The sequence below is a fragment of the Pristiophorus japonicus genome, chromosome 7 (assembly GCF_044704955.1).
Source record: "Pristiophorus japonicus isolate sPriJap1 chromosome 7, sPriJap1.hap1, whole genome shotgun sequence".
NCBI lineage: Eukaryota > Metazoa > Chordata > Chondrichthyes > Pristiophoridae > Pristiophorus > Pristiophorus japonicus.
This window is the reverse complement of record NC_091983.1, coordinates 32036927-32058877: the sequence shown is the minus strand read 5'-3', so window position 1 is coordinate 32058877 and position 21951 is coordinate 32036927. Positions and strand designations below refer to the sequence as shown.

Here is a 21951-nt window from a genome sequence, read left to right as displayed (position 1 = left end):
TGCACAGGCATCTTCCATCCATCGATTGGAGTTCAGGACTGGTACAGAAGGTCCTTCATTGAAACATCTGTGAACTCTTGTGTAAGCAAGACATCCTCGTTCGAGGGACCACCTATGATGACTCAACAACTTGCATTATAGTGCCGTTAACATAGTAAAATGTCCCATGGCGCTGTCACTCTGCAGTTTTAAACCACAAGCATTACCAGTCAAACTTTATTTTAAATATAAAAAAAGACAGACATCAATAGTACCATTTCAATTTGCTTTTATTGCATGTGTCATGTGTTCTTCAAATTACTTTCCAGGCAGGAGGATACCATCATACTGAAAAACAAAGGAAATAAAGTATTAACCAAAGATTACTTGAGTAAGCATGCAGTACATTTGACAAACTGAAATTGAGTTGCATCTCAACATGTCAATCCTCACCTAACCACTCCAAATCTCTGGAGAATGAATGCTCAGTTCCAAAGTACTCCCTAACATTGAAGCTTACATAATTATTTGCAAAATAGAAGCTGCATATGAAATAAGATTGTTTTCATGCACAGCACCAGAAACCCAAACACCATTCAATACAAGCAACACCCTAAGGGATGGCAGTGCTATATAGACAAAATGTACAGAATTATGCCAGTTCAATTCCCTCCCAAGTTAACAATCTCAGATGCAAAGATGGAAAATGGGAACCCCTCATGTTACATCAGTTAAGGAACAGGTGAATTAGGAATAGGTCAACCATGCAGATGGTGCATGGGTAAAGACAGTGGCGGGGGGGGGGGGGGCGGGGGCAGAATGGATGTATGTGTCATTAAAAGGTAATTGATTGGTGAAAGTTTCTACATGGAGCTGCTAAATACTCTAAAATTAACAATTTGCTAAATTCTAAAAGCACAAGTTTTGTCTGAGATTAGTAAAAATTATTTTTAATAACTGAACCTCCTCTGCCTATTTTTTTTGGGTTAGAACTAATTCTTGAAGTTTTTAACACCAGCCAGATTTCTAAAAGGTCAATGTGGTACAGATTAATTAGGGGAGGAGTAGTCCATTGACAAATTGGGGCATACAATAATCTATCAACTGTTTACTGAGTGCAGCTGAGATCTCAAAGCTTCACATCAATTAATTGAAAAAGCAACACAACTGTTCACAGGCAGTTCTGGAATTGAAACTATGAGGAAGGATTTTGTCTTCAATACAAAATTCCAACATAGGATCTTGGATCAGCAGGGCTGTATTCATTTAAAAAAAAGCTAAACTCTCAAGTTATATCCTAAATCACAGCCACCACTGAATGCAACCCTACAGCAACCTCCATTGACTTACTATTTGGGGATGGAGGAAGCGATGTTGAAAAGTCACAGCAACTTTGGTCAGGAATTACCAGTATAAAAAGTTTAAATCTTCTTTCCAGCAATACTAGTGTATTTATTCTGCAGTCTTAGATGTCTAAACATTTTAAAGGTGTTGGAGATGGACAGATTTATTATATGGCATACGAGTGTATATGACCAGCTGTACATTCACGGCAAGTATTTTCTATATGGTCTGAATACACGAGGGAAGAAACAAGAGGGACATTAGAATCCGAGATGCTGCTTACTTTCTGCTGAAACCACCTCATTGATTCCTCCTTGGAGATTTTGTGCTTTGAACCAATGCGCCCCCTTTTCACCTTTTTATCAGAAATACTGAAACCAGGCCGCCCCATGACCTGTGAACAAAACAAAAACATTGCTGGGCAAGAATTCAACAAGGCTAAAAAATAATTTTCTTCTTTCTGCAAATCTGTTCCATTCCCAAGATGCAAGCTGGCTGTCAGGGTTACACAACAGCCTTCTTGTGTACTTGATTATATACCTCAAGCAAACTATTAACTACAATTATCTATAAATATATATTTTGATTTCTCACTACCAGTGCAAAAGTATAAAACAAATGCTTGTTTTTGTATGGTGAACCGCAATCCCCATTGCAATTAGTAAGTGTCAAATTGACGGGAATGGATTTTCAATGTCATGGAGATACTCCAAATTCATCATCTCAAACTGCTCCTACCACTATCAGCTACAAGCCTGTAAGTCAGTATTTTGTCCCAATTCAAATATACAGCTCAAAATATTCTCTTCAAATACAAACCAAACTTAAAGGTCAAATGTAGAATCCCACTGCTAGTGCAACTACAAGTGGAACTGCATTTCCTGTTGACTGCCATTAGGCTTTACTGAAATGCATGTGGGGTTCAGTGCTATTCATCAGTATCTCAAATCTCAGTCTGTTGCATCACTAAGTTGTGAAATCTTTTCCCACCCCGGAAAAAAAAGTCAATGTGCCTGAAATCATGCTCCCAACGGGCACATATGCACCTGTGGGTGGAAAATTGGGCTATTTGCCCAATGAAATGTCCTTCAAATTCTTATGGCTGTTAAGTCTTGCGCTTACACCTTACTTTTGTCAGAAAAATACATTTTTGAAAATTTAAACATTTAAATTCCTGTTAAATAAGGTAAGTTTACTTTTCAGACCCTTTAAAAGATGCAAGTTCAAAAAATTAAATTGGACTTAATTAATTTGAAATGTGATTTAAAAAAAAGTTATTTTCAATGTTGTGTTTTTGGGGTATTCCCATTTCATATTTACGGTGGCACCATACATACAGAACTAAAGTATGAATGGGGATCCCTGCTGATTGGAATCACGCAGGCCAGCCCAACCATTGATGCGTATGAAACCCATATTCTTCTGGGATACTTGGGCCTCTATGAAGGCCTTTGCTGAGAAGCCCAGGACGACAAGTCTCCTAAAACACCAGGTACTTTTGTCGAAATTTTTGAATTCCGAGGCTTTCGACTGCAGGAAGCCTCCAAACACAATTTCAGGGCCAATGTAGCTCATTTGTTTGTATTTAAAATTGTTGAGTAACAATTTGCTGAAGAGCACAGCTGTAAAGGATGGCATGGCCTTGCTTTTAAGGGACTTGTGAATATTTGAGTTCCAGTTACTGCTGTATTGCAGTCAGGTCCTGGGAAAGCCAGGTGCAGTTGGCAGTGCTGTAAAATAGTTGCACTGTGGGGAGCTGTTAATTGGAGTAAGTAGTGACATTGTGCCACGACAGAGAACTTCAATATGCGTGATGTCATGCCAAAGCGCACTGCGACTGTCGGAACAGCCCATTAAATGGCCCCTGAAGACTGCTGGCCGTCAGGAATATCCGTTAGACAAAAAAAATCTAGTCGGAAAAACGCAGTCAGTTTTTTCAACCCACAAACAGCATTACAGAAACCAGTGGTCAAAAACCAGCATGAAAGCAACATAGAAAATAGGTGCAGGAGTAGGCCATTAAGATCATGGCTCATCATTCACCTCAGTACCCCTTTAGCCGTAAGGGCCATATCGAACACCCTCTTGAATATATCCAATGAACTGGCATCAACACTCTGCGGTAGGGAATTCCACAGGTTAACAACTCAGTGAGGAAGTTTCTCCTCATCTTAGTCCTAAATGGCCTACCCCTTATCCTTAAGACTATGGGCTAGACTTTCCACTTTCAGGCTAAGGCCGAAAAAAATGGGCCTTGTTCCAGCGATGCAGGACCGATTGCCTGTGCTGATCGCCGGCGCCCATTTCTTTTTTGCGATTTTCCACTTGGCCTTAGCCCAGCGATGTCAAATGAGCGATGTCATTTCTCGGCAATCTCCTGATCACCCAAAGAAAACAGAAGTGAATGAAAAAAAAAAAGCTTCTCTAGCAACGCATTACTGCGCATGTGCAGATTGATGCTTCTTCCTGCGTTTTGAGGTCAAGGGTCTTCACACATGCTCAGAAGCTCTGGGAGGGTGGATGGAGAGAGAGAGAGAGAGAGAGAGAGAGAGAGAGAGAGAGAGAGAGAGAGAGAGAGAGAGAGGAGAAAAGGAAGGTCAGAAAGTCTTATCCAAATTACAGATAAATTTAAAGAATGGAGGGAGGTGCAGGAAAGAGAAGGGCCAAACCCTTCAGTGAAGAGGCAAATAAGGCCCTCGTAAATGCTGTCAGCTCCAGGTGGGAGGATCTGACTGGTGGGCAGGGAAAACCTTCACCCAGTGCATATCGCAGGAATTGGTCTGAAATAGCTGACATAGGCACATCAGCCTCCAATGAAACGCGCACACTAGACCAGTGCTGCAAACGATGGAACAGCCTACTGGCAGCTGAGAGAGTAGTTGAAATTTATATTTATTATTTAATGATCTAAATAGTAACTAGACTCTGCAATGTTATTGGGTTACATTTAAACATAACTAAATTTTATGCAACCCAGCATAAAAAGTGAAACTTGTTGGCATGACTGAAATGGTCACTTGTTCTGTAAAATGCTGCAACGTTTTGGGGATTTTGAGAGAAGGGTGGGTTGGAGGGAGGGTGTTGTTCATTAGTTCTTTGTTTAAAAAAAATTCCTACAATTTTTGAACCTTCTCTCTTACTTAAGTTTTACAATGTACAGTTCTTCATGCAGATTTGTTTATTCTGTTTCCCCACAGAACAACTTCACTATGTAAAAGCTATTTAATAAATAATTCCAATACCTATTTATATTCCCTGTCCCAAATTTCTGAGTACAATTTGCATCAATTTTATTCTCTAAATAACTCAGAACAATTCTCCACCCTTTCTCAGAGGCTAAAAATGGTGTCCGTAGTGCCTATTTCCCTCTCCAAGGCCCTGAAAAAGCAACTATTTTTGAGCACTCTTGGGCCTTGCATCAGCCCAGCGAAGTGCATGCTAAGTGCTGAAACTTGGGATGGGCCTTGTGTGGGCGATCATCTCAGCGATCAAAGTAGAAACTTGGGGGCCTATTTTTCCGGCGATATTTTGGACCTAGTTTCCACTTTTTGCTCAAAATGGGCGATAGAAGTCCATTTTGGGCCATAGACGGGCAATGTGAAGTGGAAAGTCTAGCCCCATGTCCCCTGGTTCTGGACTTCCAATACTGGGAACATTTTTTCTGCATCTAACCTGTCCAGTCCCATCAGAATTTTGTATGTTTCTATGAGATCCCCGCTCATCCTTCTAAACTCCAGTGAATAAAGGCCCAGTTGATCCAGTCTCTCCTCATGACAGCCCAGCCATCCTGGGAATCAGTCTGGTGAACCTTCGCTGCACTCCCTCAATAGCAAGAACGTCCTGACTTAGATTAGGAGACCAAAACTGAACACAATATTCCAGGTGAGGCCTCGCCAAGGCCCTGTACAAATGCAGAAAGACCTCCCTGCTCCTATACTCAAATCCTAGCCATGAAGGCCAACATACCATTTGCCGCCTTCATCGCCTGCTGTACCTGCATGCCAACTTTCAATGACTGATGTACCATGACACCCAGGTCTCGTTGCACCTCCTTTTTCCAATCTGCCGCCATTCAGATAATGTTCTGCCTTTGTGAACTGTAGTGCCACGAGAAGTTACACCACTTTGTGAAACTTCAATGCCACACTTTTACTGCGATTGCATGTAATTGAAGGAACCAACTGCTTATTGCACATTCAACATGTGCTCCACCCAATAGCAGATTGCAAATTTAAAAATCAGAAGTCCAACCATCAGAGGTACTGGTGAGCAGACCACATGCTGCAGTGTGGATTTTAAGCAGCTGGTGTTACATTCAATAGTCTCTGCTCACTGCCCATCAATGTGGCATTAAAATATAAATTTTTGCAATTAGATTTAGTGATCTGATTATTAAATATGACCCACCCAAATCAAAAGTGTAACTGAAAGCCACATATTTAGCACACATGCCATTGTTAAAATGCTTTACATTTTTTGCATGTTTGCAAGAAGTTTGATGAAAAGGTAGCAAGCAGCTCATGGTATAACCAAGAACAATCACAGCTATAGTAAATATGTTTGTTAATCTTTGTAGCTGTTTTAAATTAGCAATGTCTGATTTTTGCACTGCAGCTCCCTTTTGTCAGCATGTTGCAAGAATTAACTAAAGTTCAAAGCCGTTTATAAATCTCAGCATTCACTTACCACGTAGAAATCCAGACCATAAATTCCAATACTAGGATCATACTTGATGCCCAGATCAATGTGTTCCTGGATCCCAAAGCCAAAGTTACCAGTGTTACAGAAGTTGCTCTTCCTCAGTTCATATTCACGAACCTAAAAAAATGTATTAATATTTATATAGATCTGAAGCATAAATGTTGATAATTCTAGGCAAGAAACTTCAGCGCTAGGAATAGATCACTTTTACTTCTATTAGTACGTAGTGCCAACATGGAATGCTCACAAGTCACGTATGGCATGGTCAGATGCACAGAAAACCTCACTTTACATGTAGCTTCCCAAAAGCTCAGCAGATAAGCACGGTGCCTAAAAGGATAGAGCCAAAAATACATGCTCAATCCTAGGTATGATCTCTGGTCTGCACTAAGTTAGTTCAATGCCACACTTTTAGACTGGCATTGAACTAACTGGTCGTGGGAACACCACAATTGGCCTTGGTTTCTTGGATTTGGGAGCAGCAGGTCTCCTTCATTCCAAGAGGTAACAGGATAAACAAGTGAAAGTGTATGAAAGGCAGTCAAGGACAGGACAAGACTGGGTTAGGGTTATGGTGCCTCCCATAATCAAACAACCTACTTATACTCAATCTAGGCATTCCAGACAAAGTGTTCATTTGAATAAGTTACAAAAGGCTGCTGTCCCTATGCAATTGTGCCTCAGGAGCAAACACCTTCCGGGGGGGGGGGGGGGGGGAGAAAAAAAAAAAGGAAATTGATAAAGGATGAACATTCTGTTTCAGCAGCATCTCAACATTAACTTAAGACCTGCAATTCCCAATGCAGCATTGTCTACTCCTTGAAGCATCCCTGCTCATTCACTATAGAGAATTGTTAAATCCAGAGAAAAGGTGTTGCGTTCGTCATTTTGGGCTGAATTCAAAGCTGCTTTCCAAAAGGTAAAGATACAATGTGTTCCAACAACTCGCACCATCCCAATACACTTCAACTGGCAACTGCTCAAAGCTCATTACAGTATATTACAGAACCTACAAGCGAGCAAGCTATCTTAGATCTGGTCCTGTGTAATGAGACAGGAATAATAAACAATCTCCTGGTAAAAGATCCTCTCGGAATGAGTGATCACAGTATGGTTGAATTTGTAATACAGATTGAGGGTGAGGAAGTTATGTCTCAAACGAGCGTACTATGCTTAAACAAAGGGGACTACAATGGGATGAGGGCAGAGTTAGCTAAAGTAGACTGGGAACACAGACTAAACGGTGGCACAATTGAGGAACAGTGGAGGACTTTTAAGGAGCTCTTTCGTAGTGCTCAACAAAAATATATTCGTGAAAAAGGGCGGTAAGAGAAAGGATAACCAGCCGTGGATAACCAAGGAAATAAAGGAGTGTATCAAATTAAAAACCAATGCGTATAAGGTGGCCAAGGTTAGTGGGAAAATTTTAAACGACAGCAAAGAATGACTAAAAGCAATAAAGGGGAAGATTGATTACAAAAGTAAACTTGTGCAAAACATAACAGATAGTAAAAGCTTTTACCGATATATAAAACGGAAAAGTGTGACTAAAGTAAATGTTGGTCCCTTAGAAGATGAGAAGGGGGATTTAATAATGGGAAATGTGGAAATGGTTGAGACCTTAAACAATTATTTTGTTTCGGTCTTCACAGTGGAAGACACAAAAACCATGCCAAAAATTGCTGGTCACGGGAATGTGGGAAGGGAGGACCTTGAGATAATCACCATCACTAGGCAGGGGGGGGTAGTGCTGGACAGGCTAATGGATCTCAAGGTAGACAAGTCCCCTGGTCCTGATGAAATGCATCCCAGGGTATTAAAAGAGATGGCGGAAGTTATAGCAGATGCATTCATTATAATCTACCAAAATTCTCTGGACTCTGGGGAGGTGCCATCGGATTGGAAAGCAGCCAATGTAACACCTCTTTTGTCTGCCCCCCTTTTTAAACAGGCAGGTAACTATAGGCCAGTTAGTTTAACATCTGTAGTGGGGAAAATGCTTGAAGCCATCAAGAAATAGCGGGACATCTAGATAGGAATAGTGCAATCAAGCAGATGCAACATGGATTCATGAAGGGGAAATCATGTTTAACTAATTTACTGGAATTCTTTGTTATAACGAGCATGGTGGATAGAGGTGTACCGATGGATGTGGTGTATTTAGATTTCCAAAAGGCATTCAATAAGGTGCCATACAAAAGGTTACTGCAGAAGATAAAGGTACGTGGAGTCAGAGGAAATGTATTAGCATGGATAGAGAATTGGCTGGCTAACAGAAAGCAGAGTTGGGATAAATGGGTCCTTTTCGGGTTGGAAATCGGTGGTTAGTGGTGTGCCACAGGGATCGGTGCTGGGACCACAACTGTTTACAATATACATAGATGACCTGGAAGAGGGGACAGAGTGTAGTGTAACAAAATTGCAGATGACAAAGATTAGTGGGAAAGCGGGTTGTGTAGAGGACAGAGGCTGCAAAGAGATTTAGATAGGTTAAGCAAATGGACTAAGGTTTGGCAGATGGAATACAATGTCGGAAAGTGAGAGATCATCCACCTTGGGAAAAAAAAAAACAGTAAAAGGGAATATTATTTGAACGGGGAGAAATTACAACATGCTGCGGTGCAGAGGGACCTGTGGGTCCTTGTGCATGAATCCCAAAAAGTTAGTTTGCATGTGCCGCAGGTAATCAGGAAGGCGAATGGAATGTTGGCCTTCATTGCGAGAGGGATGGAGTACAAAAGCAGGGAAGTCCTGCTGCAACTGTACAGGGTATTGGTGAGACCGCACCTGGAGTACTGTGCAGTTTTGGTCACTTTACTTAAGGAAGGGTATACTAGCTTTGGAAGGGGTAGAGACACGATTCACTAGGCTGATTCCAGAGATGAGGGGGTTACCTTATGATAGAGTAGACTGGGTCTTTATTCATTGGAGCTCAGAAGGATGAGGGGTGATCTTATAGAAACATTTAAAATAATGAAGGGGACAGACAGGATAGAGGCAGAGAGGTTGTTTCCACTGGTCAGGGAGACTAGAACTAGGGGGCACAGCCTCAAAATACAGGGGAGCCAATTTAAAACCGAGTTGAGAAGGAATTTCTTCTCCCAGAGGGTTGTGAATCTGTGGAATTCTCTGCCCAAGGAAGCAGCTGAGGCTAGCTCATTGAATGTATTCAAATCACAGATAGATAGATTTTTAACCAATAAGGGAATTAAGGGTTACGGGGAGTGGGCGGGTAAGTGGAGCTGAGTCCACGGCCAGATCAGCCATGATCTTGTTGAATGGCAGAGCAGGCTCGAGGGACTAGATGGCCTACTCCTGTTCCTAATTCTTGTGTTCTTATGAATGTTGGGGAAGTCCAGAACCAGGGGCCACAGTCTAAGGATAAGGGGTAAGCCATTTAGGACTGAAATGAGGAGAAACTTCTGCACCCAGAGTGGTGAATCTGTGAAATTCTCTACCACAGAAAGTTGTTGAGGCCAATTCACTAAATATATTCAAGAAGGAGTTAGATGGAGTCCTTACTACGAGGGGGATCAAGGGGTATGGCGAGAAACCAGGAATGGGGTACTGAAGTTGAATGTTCAGCCATTGAATGGCAGTGCAGGCTCGAAGAGCCAGATGACCTACTCCTGCACCTATTTTCTATGTTTCTATTACAAGATAAAGCATTTCTTATTACACCCATCTGGTCTTCATGAATCATCACCGTTCTCCCACAATAGTAAATATTACTTTACTTGTCGTCTTCAGTTCTCCCTCCCAGACTCCAAGTTCTTCCTATACACAGCATCCTTCTAGCCCTGTAACCAGCTAGTGGGAGGTATGCAACAAGCAGGTGCTATTGTTCAATTATCTCACCTTGTGGATAAGCGCTTGGCTTTTACTCTGCACCATTTTATCAGACATAACTTTTAAATTACAAAATACAAAATTGTAAAATTGGTGTATGCAGTGAGCTGGCCAGGCTGGGCACAAACTACCTGGGCAGAAGGCCATGAATTGAAGGGAAGAATTAGCAGTTCATGTTTAGTGTTGCAGCTCGGAATTTGAACCATGCCAATTCTCAGATCAGGAGGGGTATTCACCCCATCAGTCCACATTTCAGAAGTGGTGTCTCAGGTGCACATCGTACTAATCATGGTAATTTGTGCACAATGATTTGTCCAACAACCAATCAAAAAGCAATTCAGAAATCTACATTTATAAATGAAACAACTTATTTATATAACGTCTTTAAAGTAGTGAAACGTCACAAGTGCTTCATGGAAGAATTATGAGGTAAATAATTTGACACCAAACCACACAAGGAGAAATTAGGGCAGGTGTCCATAAGTTTGGTCAAAGGGGTAGGTTTTAAGGAGCGTCGAGAGGCAGAGCGGCTTAGCCAGGGAATTCCAGTGCTTAGGGCCTAGGCAACAGAAGGCACGGCTACTAATGGTGGAGTGATTATAATCAGGGATGCTAAAGGCGGCAGAAGAGCAGAGATCTGGCAGGGTTGTGGGACTGGAGGTGATTACAGAGATAGGGAGGGATTTGAAAACAAGGCTAAGAATTTTGAAAGAGGCATTGCTAAACCAGGAGCCAATGTAGATCAGCAAGCACAGGGCATGGGCAGCCTAGTTAAGTAGGATAGAACGTGGGAGACCAGTCAGGAGTGCATTGGAATAGTCAAGTCTAGAGATAACAAAGGCATGGATGAGGGTTTCAGCAGCAGATGAGCTGAGGCAGGGGAGGAGACGGGCAATGTTACAGAGATGGAAATAGGCAGTCTGTTATGGTGCAGGTAAGTGGTCGGAAGCTCAGTTCAGGGTCAAATACGACACCAAAGTTCTGAACAGTTTGGTTCAGCCTCCGACAGAAGTTGGGGAGAGGGATGACGTTAGAGGCTAGGGCGTGGAGTTTGTGGCAGGGACCAAAAACAATGGCTTTGGTCTTCCAATATTTAATGAGAAAATTTCTGTTCATTCAGAACTGGATGTCAGACTAGTGTGACAATCTATAGAGACTGTGGAGGCATTGAAAGAAGTGGTCGAGGGCTAGAGCTGGGTGTTGTCAGCATACATGTGGAAACAGACTGCATTTTCAGATGATGTCACCAAGGAGCAGTATGTAGATGAGAAATAGGAGGGGGCCCCAAGAACAGATACACAAAATTATATTTCCAGGGCAAGAAATGGAAAATTGATGAACATTTACAGACACATAGCATATTATCCATTTAGACTAGATTAGTGTATTCCACTATTTTACCAATTTACTGTCTTTCTGAATGTATTCAGAATGATAGCTGGACTTCCAAGGGTTACAACTATTTACAATCTATATTAATGACTTGGATGAAGGGACCAAGTGTAATGTAGCCAAGTTTGCTGATGATACAAAGATGGAGGAGATAGCAAGTTGTGAGGGAGGACACAGAATCTGCATAGACAGGCTAAGTGAGTGGGCAAACATTTGGCAGATGGAGTATAATGTGGGAAAGTGTGAGGCTATCCACATTGGCAGGAAAATAAGTAAACAAACAAATAAATAAGTGTCCTGCTACAACTGTACAGGTTATTGGTGAGACCACACTTGGAGTACTGTGTACAGTTTTGGTCTTATTTAAAGGAAGGATATACAGGTTGGAACTCTGGTCTAGCCTAGCTTACTGGTACCTGTAGACAGTAGACAGGCTCCTGAATGCCCCCACCACGCTCCAGCTACAAAATTCGGGTCTCGCTCACTCCATGTTAAATGAGGCTGGGAGATTTTATTAATTAACGTGCTGATTTGGTGCTCTAATATAAACCCTCCGCTCCCTCAGGCCCAGTTTCAGCACCTCAGTTAGCCGCCTGCCCTTCACGGCTCGGTTACCTCACCGAACAGAGCCAGGAAGCACGAGACTGGAATGCCACCCATGCAAAGCAGCAGTTCCGCAGCACAGAACAGAGCCAGGAAGTGCAGGAAACCAGGACTAATGCCAAACCACGATGTGTCTAACAGTCTCGGACCAAAGAGGTCCAACCTGTACTTGCATTAGCAGTTCCGAGAAGTTTCACTACGTTGATTCACGAGATTATGGGGTTGACTGAAGAAAGGCCAAGCCTGCTCAACCCATACTCATTGGAGTCAGGAATAATTAGAAGTGATCCTTTTGAAACATACAAGATACTTAGGGGGCTGGACAAGATAGATGTAGAGAGGATGTTTCCACTCGTGAGGGAATCTAGAACTGGGGGCATAGTTTCAAAGGGGTTGCCCATTTAGATCGGAGGCGATAAGGAATTTCTTGTGAGGGTTGTATATCTGTGGAATTCTCTGCCCCAGAGAGCCGAGGAGGCTGGGTCTTTGAGTATATTTAAGGCGGCGATAGACAGCTTTTTGAATGATAAAGGAATGAAGAGTTATGGGGAGCAGGCAGGGAAGTGGAGCTGAGCCAGAGATCAGATCAGCCATGATCCTATTAAATGGCCTACTCCTATTACTTAAAGAACATTAGAAGTGGAGAGCTTACACTGGGTTGTATTCCCTAGAATTTAGTCGGTTAAGGAGTGATCTGATCGATATTTAAATAGGGTAGATAAACTATTTCTGCTGGTTGGGGATGCTCAGACTAAGGGGCATAGTCTAAAAATTAGAACCAGACCTTTTAGAACACTTCTGCACACAATAGGAGGTAGATGTTTGGAACTCACTTCCGGAAACAGCAATTGATGCTAGATCAATTGTCAATTTTTAAAATCAGCGATTGCATGCTTTCTGTTGGCCAAGAATGTTAAGGGATATGGGCCAAAGGCAGGTTTATGGAGTTAGGTTGCAGATCAGCCACAATCTCATTGAATGGCAGAACAGACGCGAGGGGCTGAATGGCTTAATCTGGTTCCTATGCATTAACTCCTTCATGAAGTATGCTACCAGAGGCACTGGTCACTCTGGTACCTTACCCAAGTAGCCATTACTCAAGCCTCAACAGCAAGTGATGGCAAGCAGTTTGACTGTTAGGAGCGTCACAGTCCAGCACGATCCGGTCCTCACCCAAACACTTACAGCACAGTCACTAAATGGCAATCAGTGGGAACCCACCCCTTCATTTAAGCCAAGACCTGCTGTAATGTCCATACCATACCCTAACAAATCAGCTAAAATCAACAGAGGGCAGTGTGAAAATCAGCTACTCACTGCGCAAACTTGCTGAGCTACCGGGGGGGGGGGGGAAGCCAGACTTGTATATTTTAAAAGGAAGTGCGATACACCTTCATATTGCTGTTATGACTGCCTAAATATGTCATTGTAAAATTGTACCATACATTTTTTAAATCTCCATATAGGCTTGGTTGCACAATAGCAGTTAATAAAAACATGTACTAGTCTATTCATTAAACTATACTTGTGCACTGTCTACACAACCAATAATTAACAGGACCTTGCTCAGTTAGCCAAGGAAACAGCACGTCTTTCAACTTGTTAGACCAGTAGGTCATGGGTGACTCCATGCCACAGCATCACCAGTGGTGGAAGGACTATAACAGGCATTAGCTTCTAAATGTATCAAAAATACAATATATAAAACAACTCACCTTTAGGCCCTTCTCTAAAATTTCTTCAGCTTTGGCTCCTCGAATTGTACAATGAACAGCAATCTTCTCATTTCTTCTGATACCAAATGATCGGACAGTATAGCGAGCTGTTGGAGAAATAAGCAAGTTTGACATTTGCCGCTGTTACCTTCTCAAAATACCGAACAGTCCAGAATAGAGACAATTCAATTTCAAAAACCAGGTGTGTGCAAAAGCAGCAATCTACTGAACCACTCATTAAACTTGAAAGAAATAACCCTGAAGTGCATTAGAAAAAGAATTGAACATTTAGACACAAGTTTGATGAGTCTAAAGCCAATTCAACTTAATTTAGGGTCAGGATCGTATAATCTTACAGTACAGGCTTGTAGTTACTGGGCATGTTCCTCTCTTTCTTTTTGAACAGGGGTGCAACATTTACAACCTTCCAGTGCTCTGGCACCACTCCTGTATCCAAGGAGGGTTGAAAGATTGGCTATTTCTACCCATACTTCCCTCAGCAAACTAGCTTGCATCCCACCTGGACCAGGCAATTTTTCTACTTTGAGCATGCCAATCGTTTAAGTACCTCTTCAGTTATATCCCATCCAATTTCTCTACCTCTTCCTCTTTTACTGTGACATTGACAGCATCTCTTTAGGTGAAGACAAATGCAAAGTACTCAACTAGTACCTCAATCATGCCCTCTGCCTCCACAGGATTTCCTTTTTGGTCCCCAATTAGCACCACCCTTCAATGCTTTATAAAAAAGTTATTGGTTAATCTTCATACACTTTGTCCATAATTTTTTTCCCAGGTCTTCTCTGCATGCTATTTCAGTTCAATTCTCTACTAATATGAATCTGACATTTATCAGACTTAGTTTCATTTTAATCTCTATAGGCTAAAAATTCGCCAACTTTGCAACCGTTTGTTGTGATATTTCGCCATTTTTGGTGGAAAACCGGTTGGCGAGAAATTCAGAGACACCTTGTGGCAGTGGTTTAAATACCGCTGGGGAGCGGACCGCCACCGTGCAAGGCTCAAAATAAAAATTGCTTTTGCCAAAAGTTTAGCGTATTTAGCACAAAAAATATCAGCAAGTAAAAAGCTGCGTTGCAACGGCAAGCAAGATCTGCAAAAAAAAGGCAAGTAAGTTTTTTTTTTAAATTCAGTGATTTGATAGTTAAGTGTCGTGATTTTTTGATTATTTTTGGTGTTTTCCCCCTCCCAAGGCCTCTCGCAGCAGTATCTGCCTCAGTAAAAATGGTAGAAAATTCATAGTTTGTGCCACAAATCCTCGCGTGATGCCGATTACCGCTGTGCAAATTGAAACTTGAATTATCGGCCTTGCATTTTTGGCAAAAATTACTGTGTGCCAAAATACAAATTTCTAGCCCAATATCTTGAGTTATCCAGGGAGCTCTCGTTTTGGATATCTTGCTCCCCACATTCCCTCCCCATAGAAGTGTTTATACTGCACCCAAACTCTTCCTTGAACACGTTGTCTTACACATCAATCTTTCAAATTTACCTTTGAACTACTCTAAACCCGATTAGTTGGCTATATGGTAGTTACTATATTTATCCTATTCAACATACAAAACAGTTAAAAATTCTGTCGACACCAGTTTAATGAGTAAAATTAGACACAAGAAAATCTAAACTTTTAGTTTTGCTACATCAAAAAAAAAAAAAGAGTACCAGAGGCTGCCATGTTCCCACTTGCAGTTCAATGAACAAGGCAGTCATAATTCTAGGCCATGGACTCAGATCATTGATTGGGCTTCTGTATTGTACAGTGCAACTGTTTTTATCCTTTGCTCAGCCATCATAAACTGTTCCATCCAATACCTAATAAAAAGACGGAGGTTGGAATGGCAGCTGAAGCCATCGTAATTGCTCAGTGGAAATGCAATAGCAAAAAAAAGCCAGCCACCTTTTTCTTATGGGTATTTTTTTTTTTAATGTGCTTATGAAAAAGAGTATGTAATTAACAAGTAACTCCCAGCTCAACTGACCAAATTAAGAGTCAATCTCCTTCTACTCTGCCTGAAAAAACATCTCTAACAGCCTTCAGAAGCACATCAAACCCTTACGCCAGTGTCAATTTACTAATATTTAAGACCATGCTATGGCCTTTAACGAGATTGCCAAATGGCCCAGGCCCACCCTATTGTGCAAGGAGGGAACACTGCTGTAAACTTACTCCACCCAGCATCCTAGACATCTATCCTGCAGGAGTTGGATTTGAACACAGGTGAATATTGTTCTAAGCTACTGTCTTATTTTTGTTCAAAACATTCAATCCAGTGCAGAGACAGAACTACTAACCTTTGGAAAACACTGGTGTCTGGCCAGTGAGTTGCTCTAGCACTTTAGCAGCTCTGGTGAGTCTGTCACCACTTTCACCCACACAGATATTCAGACACAGCTTCCTGATGCGGAGCTCGCGCATAGGGTTTTCCTTCTTTTCACTCTGAAACAAGCCAATAAAAACATAACGTGAGTAAAATATGACAATCTGTTACAAGTTTCATTTTGGACAGGATTCCTTCCAGTTTCTTCCCCACAACCAAGCCATTCAAACAGAGGATTCAGTGAAAGTAACAGACTTGCAATTCCACAGTAGGTTCACAGCAGTTTTATTTTCTGCTATATAACCATTTGTGATTAAATCACATATCACTTATTTGAACATATTTGCAATGGTCAGGTACCCAAGACTGCAGTCATTCCAAGTGAGTGTATACAAGTCTAGAATACCATATTTTGATTTAGTCAAGTGCCCTGAAGGTCTAGTCTAGTACCCGATATGGGATGTGTAAAACAAAACTATAGGAACAATTAGAAGTAAAATAAGTAACAGCATAACTGAATAGGCAGCCAGCAAGTATCTGCCATCACCATCAAGAAGAATACATCTAGATTTCCAAAAGGCCTTCAATAGACTAATGAATAAGGTCAGAGCATACAGAGGCAGGGAACAAGTAGCAGAATGGATAGTTAGCTGGCTTCAAGACTATTCAGAGTGACAGAAGGTGGATAGTGGTGTTCCACAAGCATCAGTGCTGGGACCACTCTTGTTCACAATTTACATCAACAATCTAGACTTTGGAATCAAAAACAAATTTCCAAATTGGGAGGGAATGTCAACACCAAGGAGGACTGCAACAACTTACCAGACATTAACAAACTTGCAGAATGGGCACGTAATTGGCAAATGAATTTTGACAGACATGTATGAGGTTTCACATTATGGTAATAAAAATGTGGTCACATTACTTGAAAAATACAAATCTAAATTGGTAGAGGAGCAAAGGGATTGGAGAGTTCAAATATACAATAAAAGTTGCGACGCAGGGTTTATTTATAGAGGGATGGAATCAAAAAGTAGGGAAGTTATGCTGAACTTGTAAGTTCCAGTTGCCATATTATAGAAAAAGAGGGTGCAAGTTAGATTTACAATTATGATACTAGAACTGCAAGGCTACACCCATCACTAAAGGGTGAACAGGCTGGGTCTCTCAGAGAAGTAGTGACTGAAGAGGTCATTTAAAATTATGAAAGGTTTTGATAGAGTAGACAGTGTTTCCACAAAGAGCAAAACTAGAGGCCATCAACACAAAAGTCATCAAGAAACCATATAGGAAATTCAAAAGAAACTTCATCCAGAGAATGGGGAGAATGTGGAACTCACTAAAATAGGCAGTAGTTGAGGCAAATTGTATCGATTAATTAAAGGGGAAGCTGGCGAAACACATGAGGGAGCTGGGAATAGAGGGTTAAGCAGAGAGATAAGGCAGGATAGGAGGAGGCTCAAGTGAGGAGCAAAAAAGTTAACGTGTGAAATACCAACCGATAAAAATCCGCAGAAATAATAGGATGAAATAACTTTATAAAATAAGTCTGTAGCTGAACATGTTTTTCCACACAAGTTCTGATAATCAATGTTTAAAAGTTACTTGTATTACTCCATTTAAAAAGTGTTTTACACATTTATATGGATAATTTAAAACTTGTATTTTCAACCTGATTTGTAGTTAGTCTGGTCAGAACTATCAAGGGGCTTGACATTTATCATGCATGATGAAATAGCTGTAAACAGTACAAATCACTAGTTTTCCCACAGTAGTCACCAAACACTAACAAATTTATGGATCAAGACAAAACATTCTTTATAATAAAAATGATTGAGCAAGCTCACCCCAGCACAAGACAAGGCTTCAATTGCAATGCAATGCATGCTCAGTCCTGTGAACGGACTTGCATCTTAGCTGCAAATAATTTAACTGGAATCTAAGTTTTTTTTTTAAATCACTGAAATAAAAGTTTTGCCCCTTCCCAAATGAGGACATTTGGCAGCTTTCATAGAATCCATTCAATGAAATAAAAATCAACCCAATTTAGAATGTTAATAGGAAACCTTTATTGTGAAACAGAATTAAGCTTCCTAAATGTTTCCATTCATTGCAATATAACGACAAGAACGGGCCTGACAGGAATATTTCTTTCAACTTGATTCATTAAATATTTTAAGTTTTTCTAATCACTGACATTTTCAAACACTAAACTTTTTTTTTTTTTTAAAAAGGTGACCCATTTACTATCTAGTCCAGTGCAATATGACTGAAGACACCCAGCATGTTGCCCAGGCTGCCTACAACAGACACCAAGACTTACCAGTAGGAAGAGGGATTAGGTTTCATCCAGCAGGAAACATTTTATAAAAAAAATGATAAAATGTGCTGCTTTTATTTTAGAAATGGTTTAAATATTGGTCATGAACAAGAGTTTTGCTTGCATGAAAAATTGCTCTGGAATAGTGCAATTAGAAATTTACAGCACATACTGAACAAGCTCACTTGTATAGCACCTTAGCCCATCTCCATCTCAAAACACTCATCATTGTAGTTAAGACGACAAAAGTAGCAGCTACAGCAAGATCCCATCGATATTAATATATGAGATGATCAACAGATTAATTTGTTGGACAGGACATCAGAATTTTGTGCTCCCGTTCAAATTGTCGTGGGATCTCAATACCTACACGAACTATCAGAACAGGAAGACTGGGCTAAAGTTTAGTATCTCATCCAAAGAATGACACTTTAGACAATGCAGCACTTCCTCAGTATTGCACGGAAGGGTTACCCTCGCTTACATGCTGAAATGGTCTGCAAATAGCTGACTCAAGAAGCAAGACTGAACAACTCAGTCAACACTTAAAATGTTGTCTGCTAAAGTTAAGCTTTCTTGCAGTCTAGGTGTTGCTCAATGGTGCTGCAGCTGCAAAAATTATGGGCCAGAAATTGCAATTCCACGCACGCTCCCGCAGGTTCTCTGCATGTTCCAGGTTTCTGCATGCAAGCAAAGGAAAGGAAAAGGGCCTCTGTGGGTGGAGATTTGGGCTATTTGCCCAACTCCTGCCCAGCAAATGTCCTTTAAATACTTACGCGGGTTTAAACAGGCACAGGGCCTGCTTTTACCAGCATTAGAGTGTTTAAAAAAAAATAAAATGTTCTCATTTATATATTTAAACACCCTGTCTATTAAGGCAAGCTTATTTTTAGCCATGTTAAAACATTTAAAAAATATATATTTTCAGTTTGCGCATTGGGGGTATTTCCATTCGTACAGATAGCCGCTCCATACATACAGAACTCACAAGTATGAATGGGAATCCCCAACTCCTGAAAGGTTGTCTCTAGTCCACGTGATCCCAGATATCCCTACAAAACCCATACGATTCTGAGATTACATGGGTCCCCATGCTGGCCTTTGCATTGAGCCCCAGGACCGCAAGTCTCTGAACCTCTGGGCCCACAGGAAGTCTCCTGTGCCTGTGTGAAAAGGCTAACAAACCAAAGCCTTGTGGAGGGAAGCAATTAGTAATTACAGAAGTGGATTCAAAAGGCTTGTACAGGTATTCAGGAAAGGCAAAAGTACTAAGAGAAGCCACATTACAACACAAATACCAATACATTATTTCTACTGCTGGATACAAAGTGATCAAACTTTTATGCCTCTCCTGAAATTACCGGGGTGATTTTAAATTCAATTCCTATGCGTTCTCTAGCCCAGAGGGCTGTGGAAGCTCAGTCGTTGAGCATATTTAAGCCCAATTTTTGGATATTAAAGGGAATCAAGGGATATGGGGATCGTGGAGCTAAGGTAGATCAGCCAAGATCTCATTGAATGGCAGACACCCATTTCTGTTCAATGGGGTGGCAAACTAGCCGAAGCAGGTCGGCTGCACGTTAAGTGTCTTTTTCTGCCCCTCAAAAGTTTAAAAACCAGCCCCACTGACAGGCTGAGATACAGTTCCAAGAATGGCAACAGCCCTTGTGGAAATCATACAAACTTAGGATAGTGACTGTCAACAGGCTACTCGACCAAACATGACAGCAATTTCTGATCCTATACTTACCTTCCAACAAATAACAGTGGCTTGCCACTTCTAACCCTCAAATGACAAGGCCAATTGCAGAACCCAATCCCACCCAGCTTATCAGCCAACAACTATAATAAATTGGGTGTGAAGTTCTATGGGTAACCCTAAAGATGAGAAAGGCACTATAGAAATGCAATTTAGGGCTCAGCCTTGCCTCAGTCGTAGCACTCTCATCTAAGTTGTGGGTTGATGTCCCAATTCAGAAACTGGAGCAAATAACCCAGGCCAACACAAAGTGCTGTACTGTTGGGGGTACTATCTTTCCGTTGAGACATTACCTGTTCACCTCAGGTGGAGTAAAAACACTATACAAAGAGATGGAGTCCTCACCAGAATACTGGCCAATATTTATCCTTCAGTTTCACATTGCTGTTTGTTGGACCTTGCTGTGCACAAGTTACCTGCCACATTTCCTACATTACAAAAGTGACTACGCTTCAAAAGTACTTCATTGACTGGTAAACACTTGGGACATCCTGAGGTTGTCCCAAAGTGTTTATTGTATAAAATACAAGTTTTTAAACTTTCATCTTAAACCTCACCTCCATCCCAAGTTATCATAAAAGGACATAATAGGAGCAGGAATAGGCCATTTAACCCCTCAAGCCTGCTCCACCATGGCTGATCTGATCATGGACTCAGCTCCACTTCCCCACCCGCTCCCCATAACCCTTTACTCCCCAATTGCTCAAAAATCTGTCTATCTCCACCTTAAATATATTCAATGACCAAACCTCCACAGCTCTCTGGGGCAGAGAATTCCACAGATTTACAACAGAAGAAATTCCTCCTCAACAGTTTTAAATGGGCAACCCCTTATTCTGAGACGATGCCCCCTAGCTTTAGTTTCCCCCATGAGTGGAAATATCATCTCTGCATCCACCTTGTCAAGCACCCTCATTATCTTATATGTTTCCATAAGATCACCACTCATCTTTTATTAAATCGACATGAATCTGGAGAAAAATTACATTCATGAGCCCAAGGGCCACGGCTATTTTAGACTGTCTTTTCGTAATGGGCCTCATTGGTTCAGAGCAGTTTCAACCAGCACTGAGTACAGCTGAATCTCGCGTTAATGGGCCAGCCAGTACCAAGGCTGGATATACGGAGTATCAGTATTGATCCTAACTGACACCATTCCTGCAGCAACAGCCAAGTCCCGCGAACAACAAGTGGGGAATGTCAGGTTTATTGGCCTGTGCTGTGAGCGGCGCCCCCACCCCCACTACTCCCAGTGCCGAGGATTGCGGCCCAGCCCAGGCCCCACTTCAATCGGTAAATCTCTCAAATCACCGCCGCGGCTCACAATATACGGCAGGCCGGCACGCCGAGCCCGCGCCCCGGCCATCCCGCCCCGCCGCTCACAACCACTGGGGCATCAGAGAGCCGATGGCGGCGGATTCCGCCACGCTCGCCCGGTCCGGCTCCACACTCACCGCCATCGCCCCGGAGTCCCTGCCGCCAAAGGACGAGCGGCACGCCGGGAAATTCTGACCCCGCCCCACGCTCACAGCCCCGCATCCTGCCCGACAGATAGCACAGTCCTCCAATCACCGACAACGGTTCGCGGCCCCGCCTCCCCGGCTCACAGCCCACCTCCTCCCCGACAGACAGGCCAATCCTCCAATCACCCAGCTCCGGCTCACAGCCCACCTCCTGCCCGACAGACAGGCCAATCCTCCAATCACCCAGCTCCGATTCACAGACTCGCCGCGCCTCCTGCCCGACAGACAGCACAGTCCTCCAATCACTGGCAACTGCTCGCGGCCCCGCCCCCCCCGCTCACAGCCCGCCTCCTGCCCGACAGAACAATCCTCCAATCACCCATCTCCGGCTCACAACCCCGCCTCCTGCCCGACAGACAGACCAATCACCCATCTCCGGCTCACAGCCCCGCCTCCTGTCCGACAGCCCATTCCTCCAATTATAATA

The 21951-nt window shown here is 42.2% G+C and overlaps 1 protein-coding gene across 1 annotated transcript; it reads right to left on the bottom strand.

Annotated features, from left to right (window-relative positions):
* Positions 1-251: 251 nt before the first annotated feature.
* LOC139267096 (large ribosomal subunit protein uL5-like) lies at positions 252-21559 on the bottom strand. The gene is made up of 6 exons (XM_070884887.1): positions 21456-21559; positions 15897-16041; positions 13584-13690; positions 6010-6141; positions 1607-1717; positions 252-327 (listed from the first exon to the last, which is right to left on the bottom strand). The coding sequence occupies exons 1-6, from the start codon at positions 21459-21461 to the stop codon at positions 298-300; spliced, it is 531 nt and encodes a 176-aa protein (XP_070740988.1). The 5' UTR covers positions 21462-21559; the 3' UTR covers positions 252-297.
* Between the last annotated feature and the right edge of the window lie 392 nt (positions 21560-21951).

Coding starts and splice junctions, on each gene's coding strand:
- LOC139267096 (XM_070884887.1), bottom strand. Junction 13,691..15,896: donor GACACCAGTGTTTTCCAAAG/GTTAGTAGTTCT, acceptor TTTCTCCAACAG/CTCGCTATACTGTCCGATCA. Junction 6,142..13,583: donor TTTTAGAGAAGGGCCTAAAG/GTGAGTTGTTTT, acceptor ACATTTTTTTAG/GTTCGTGAATATGAACTGAG.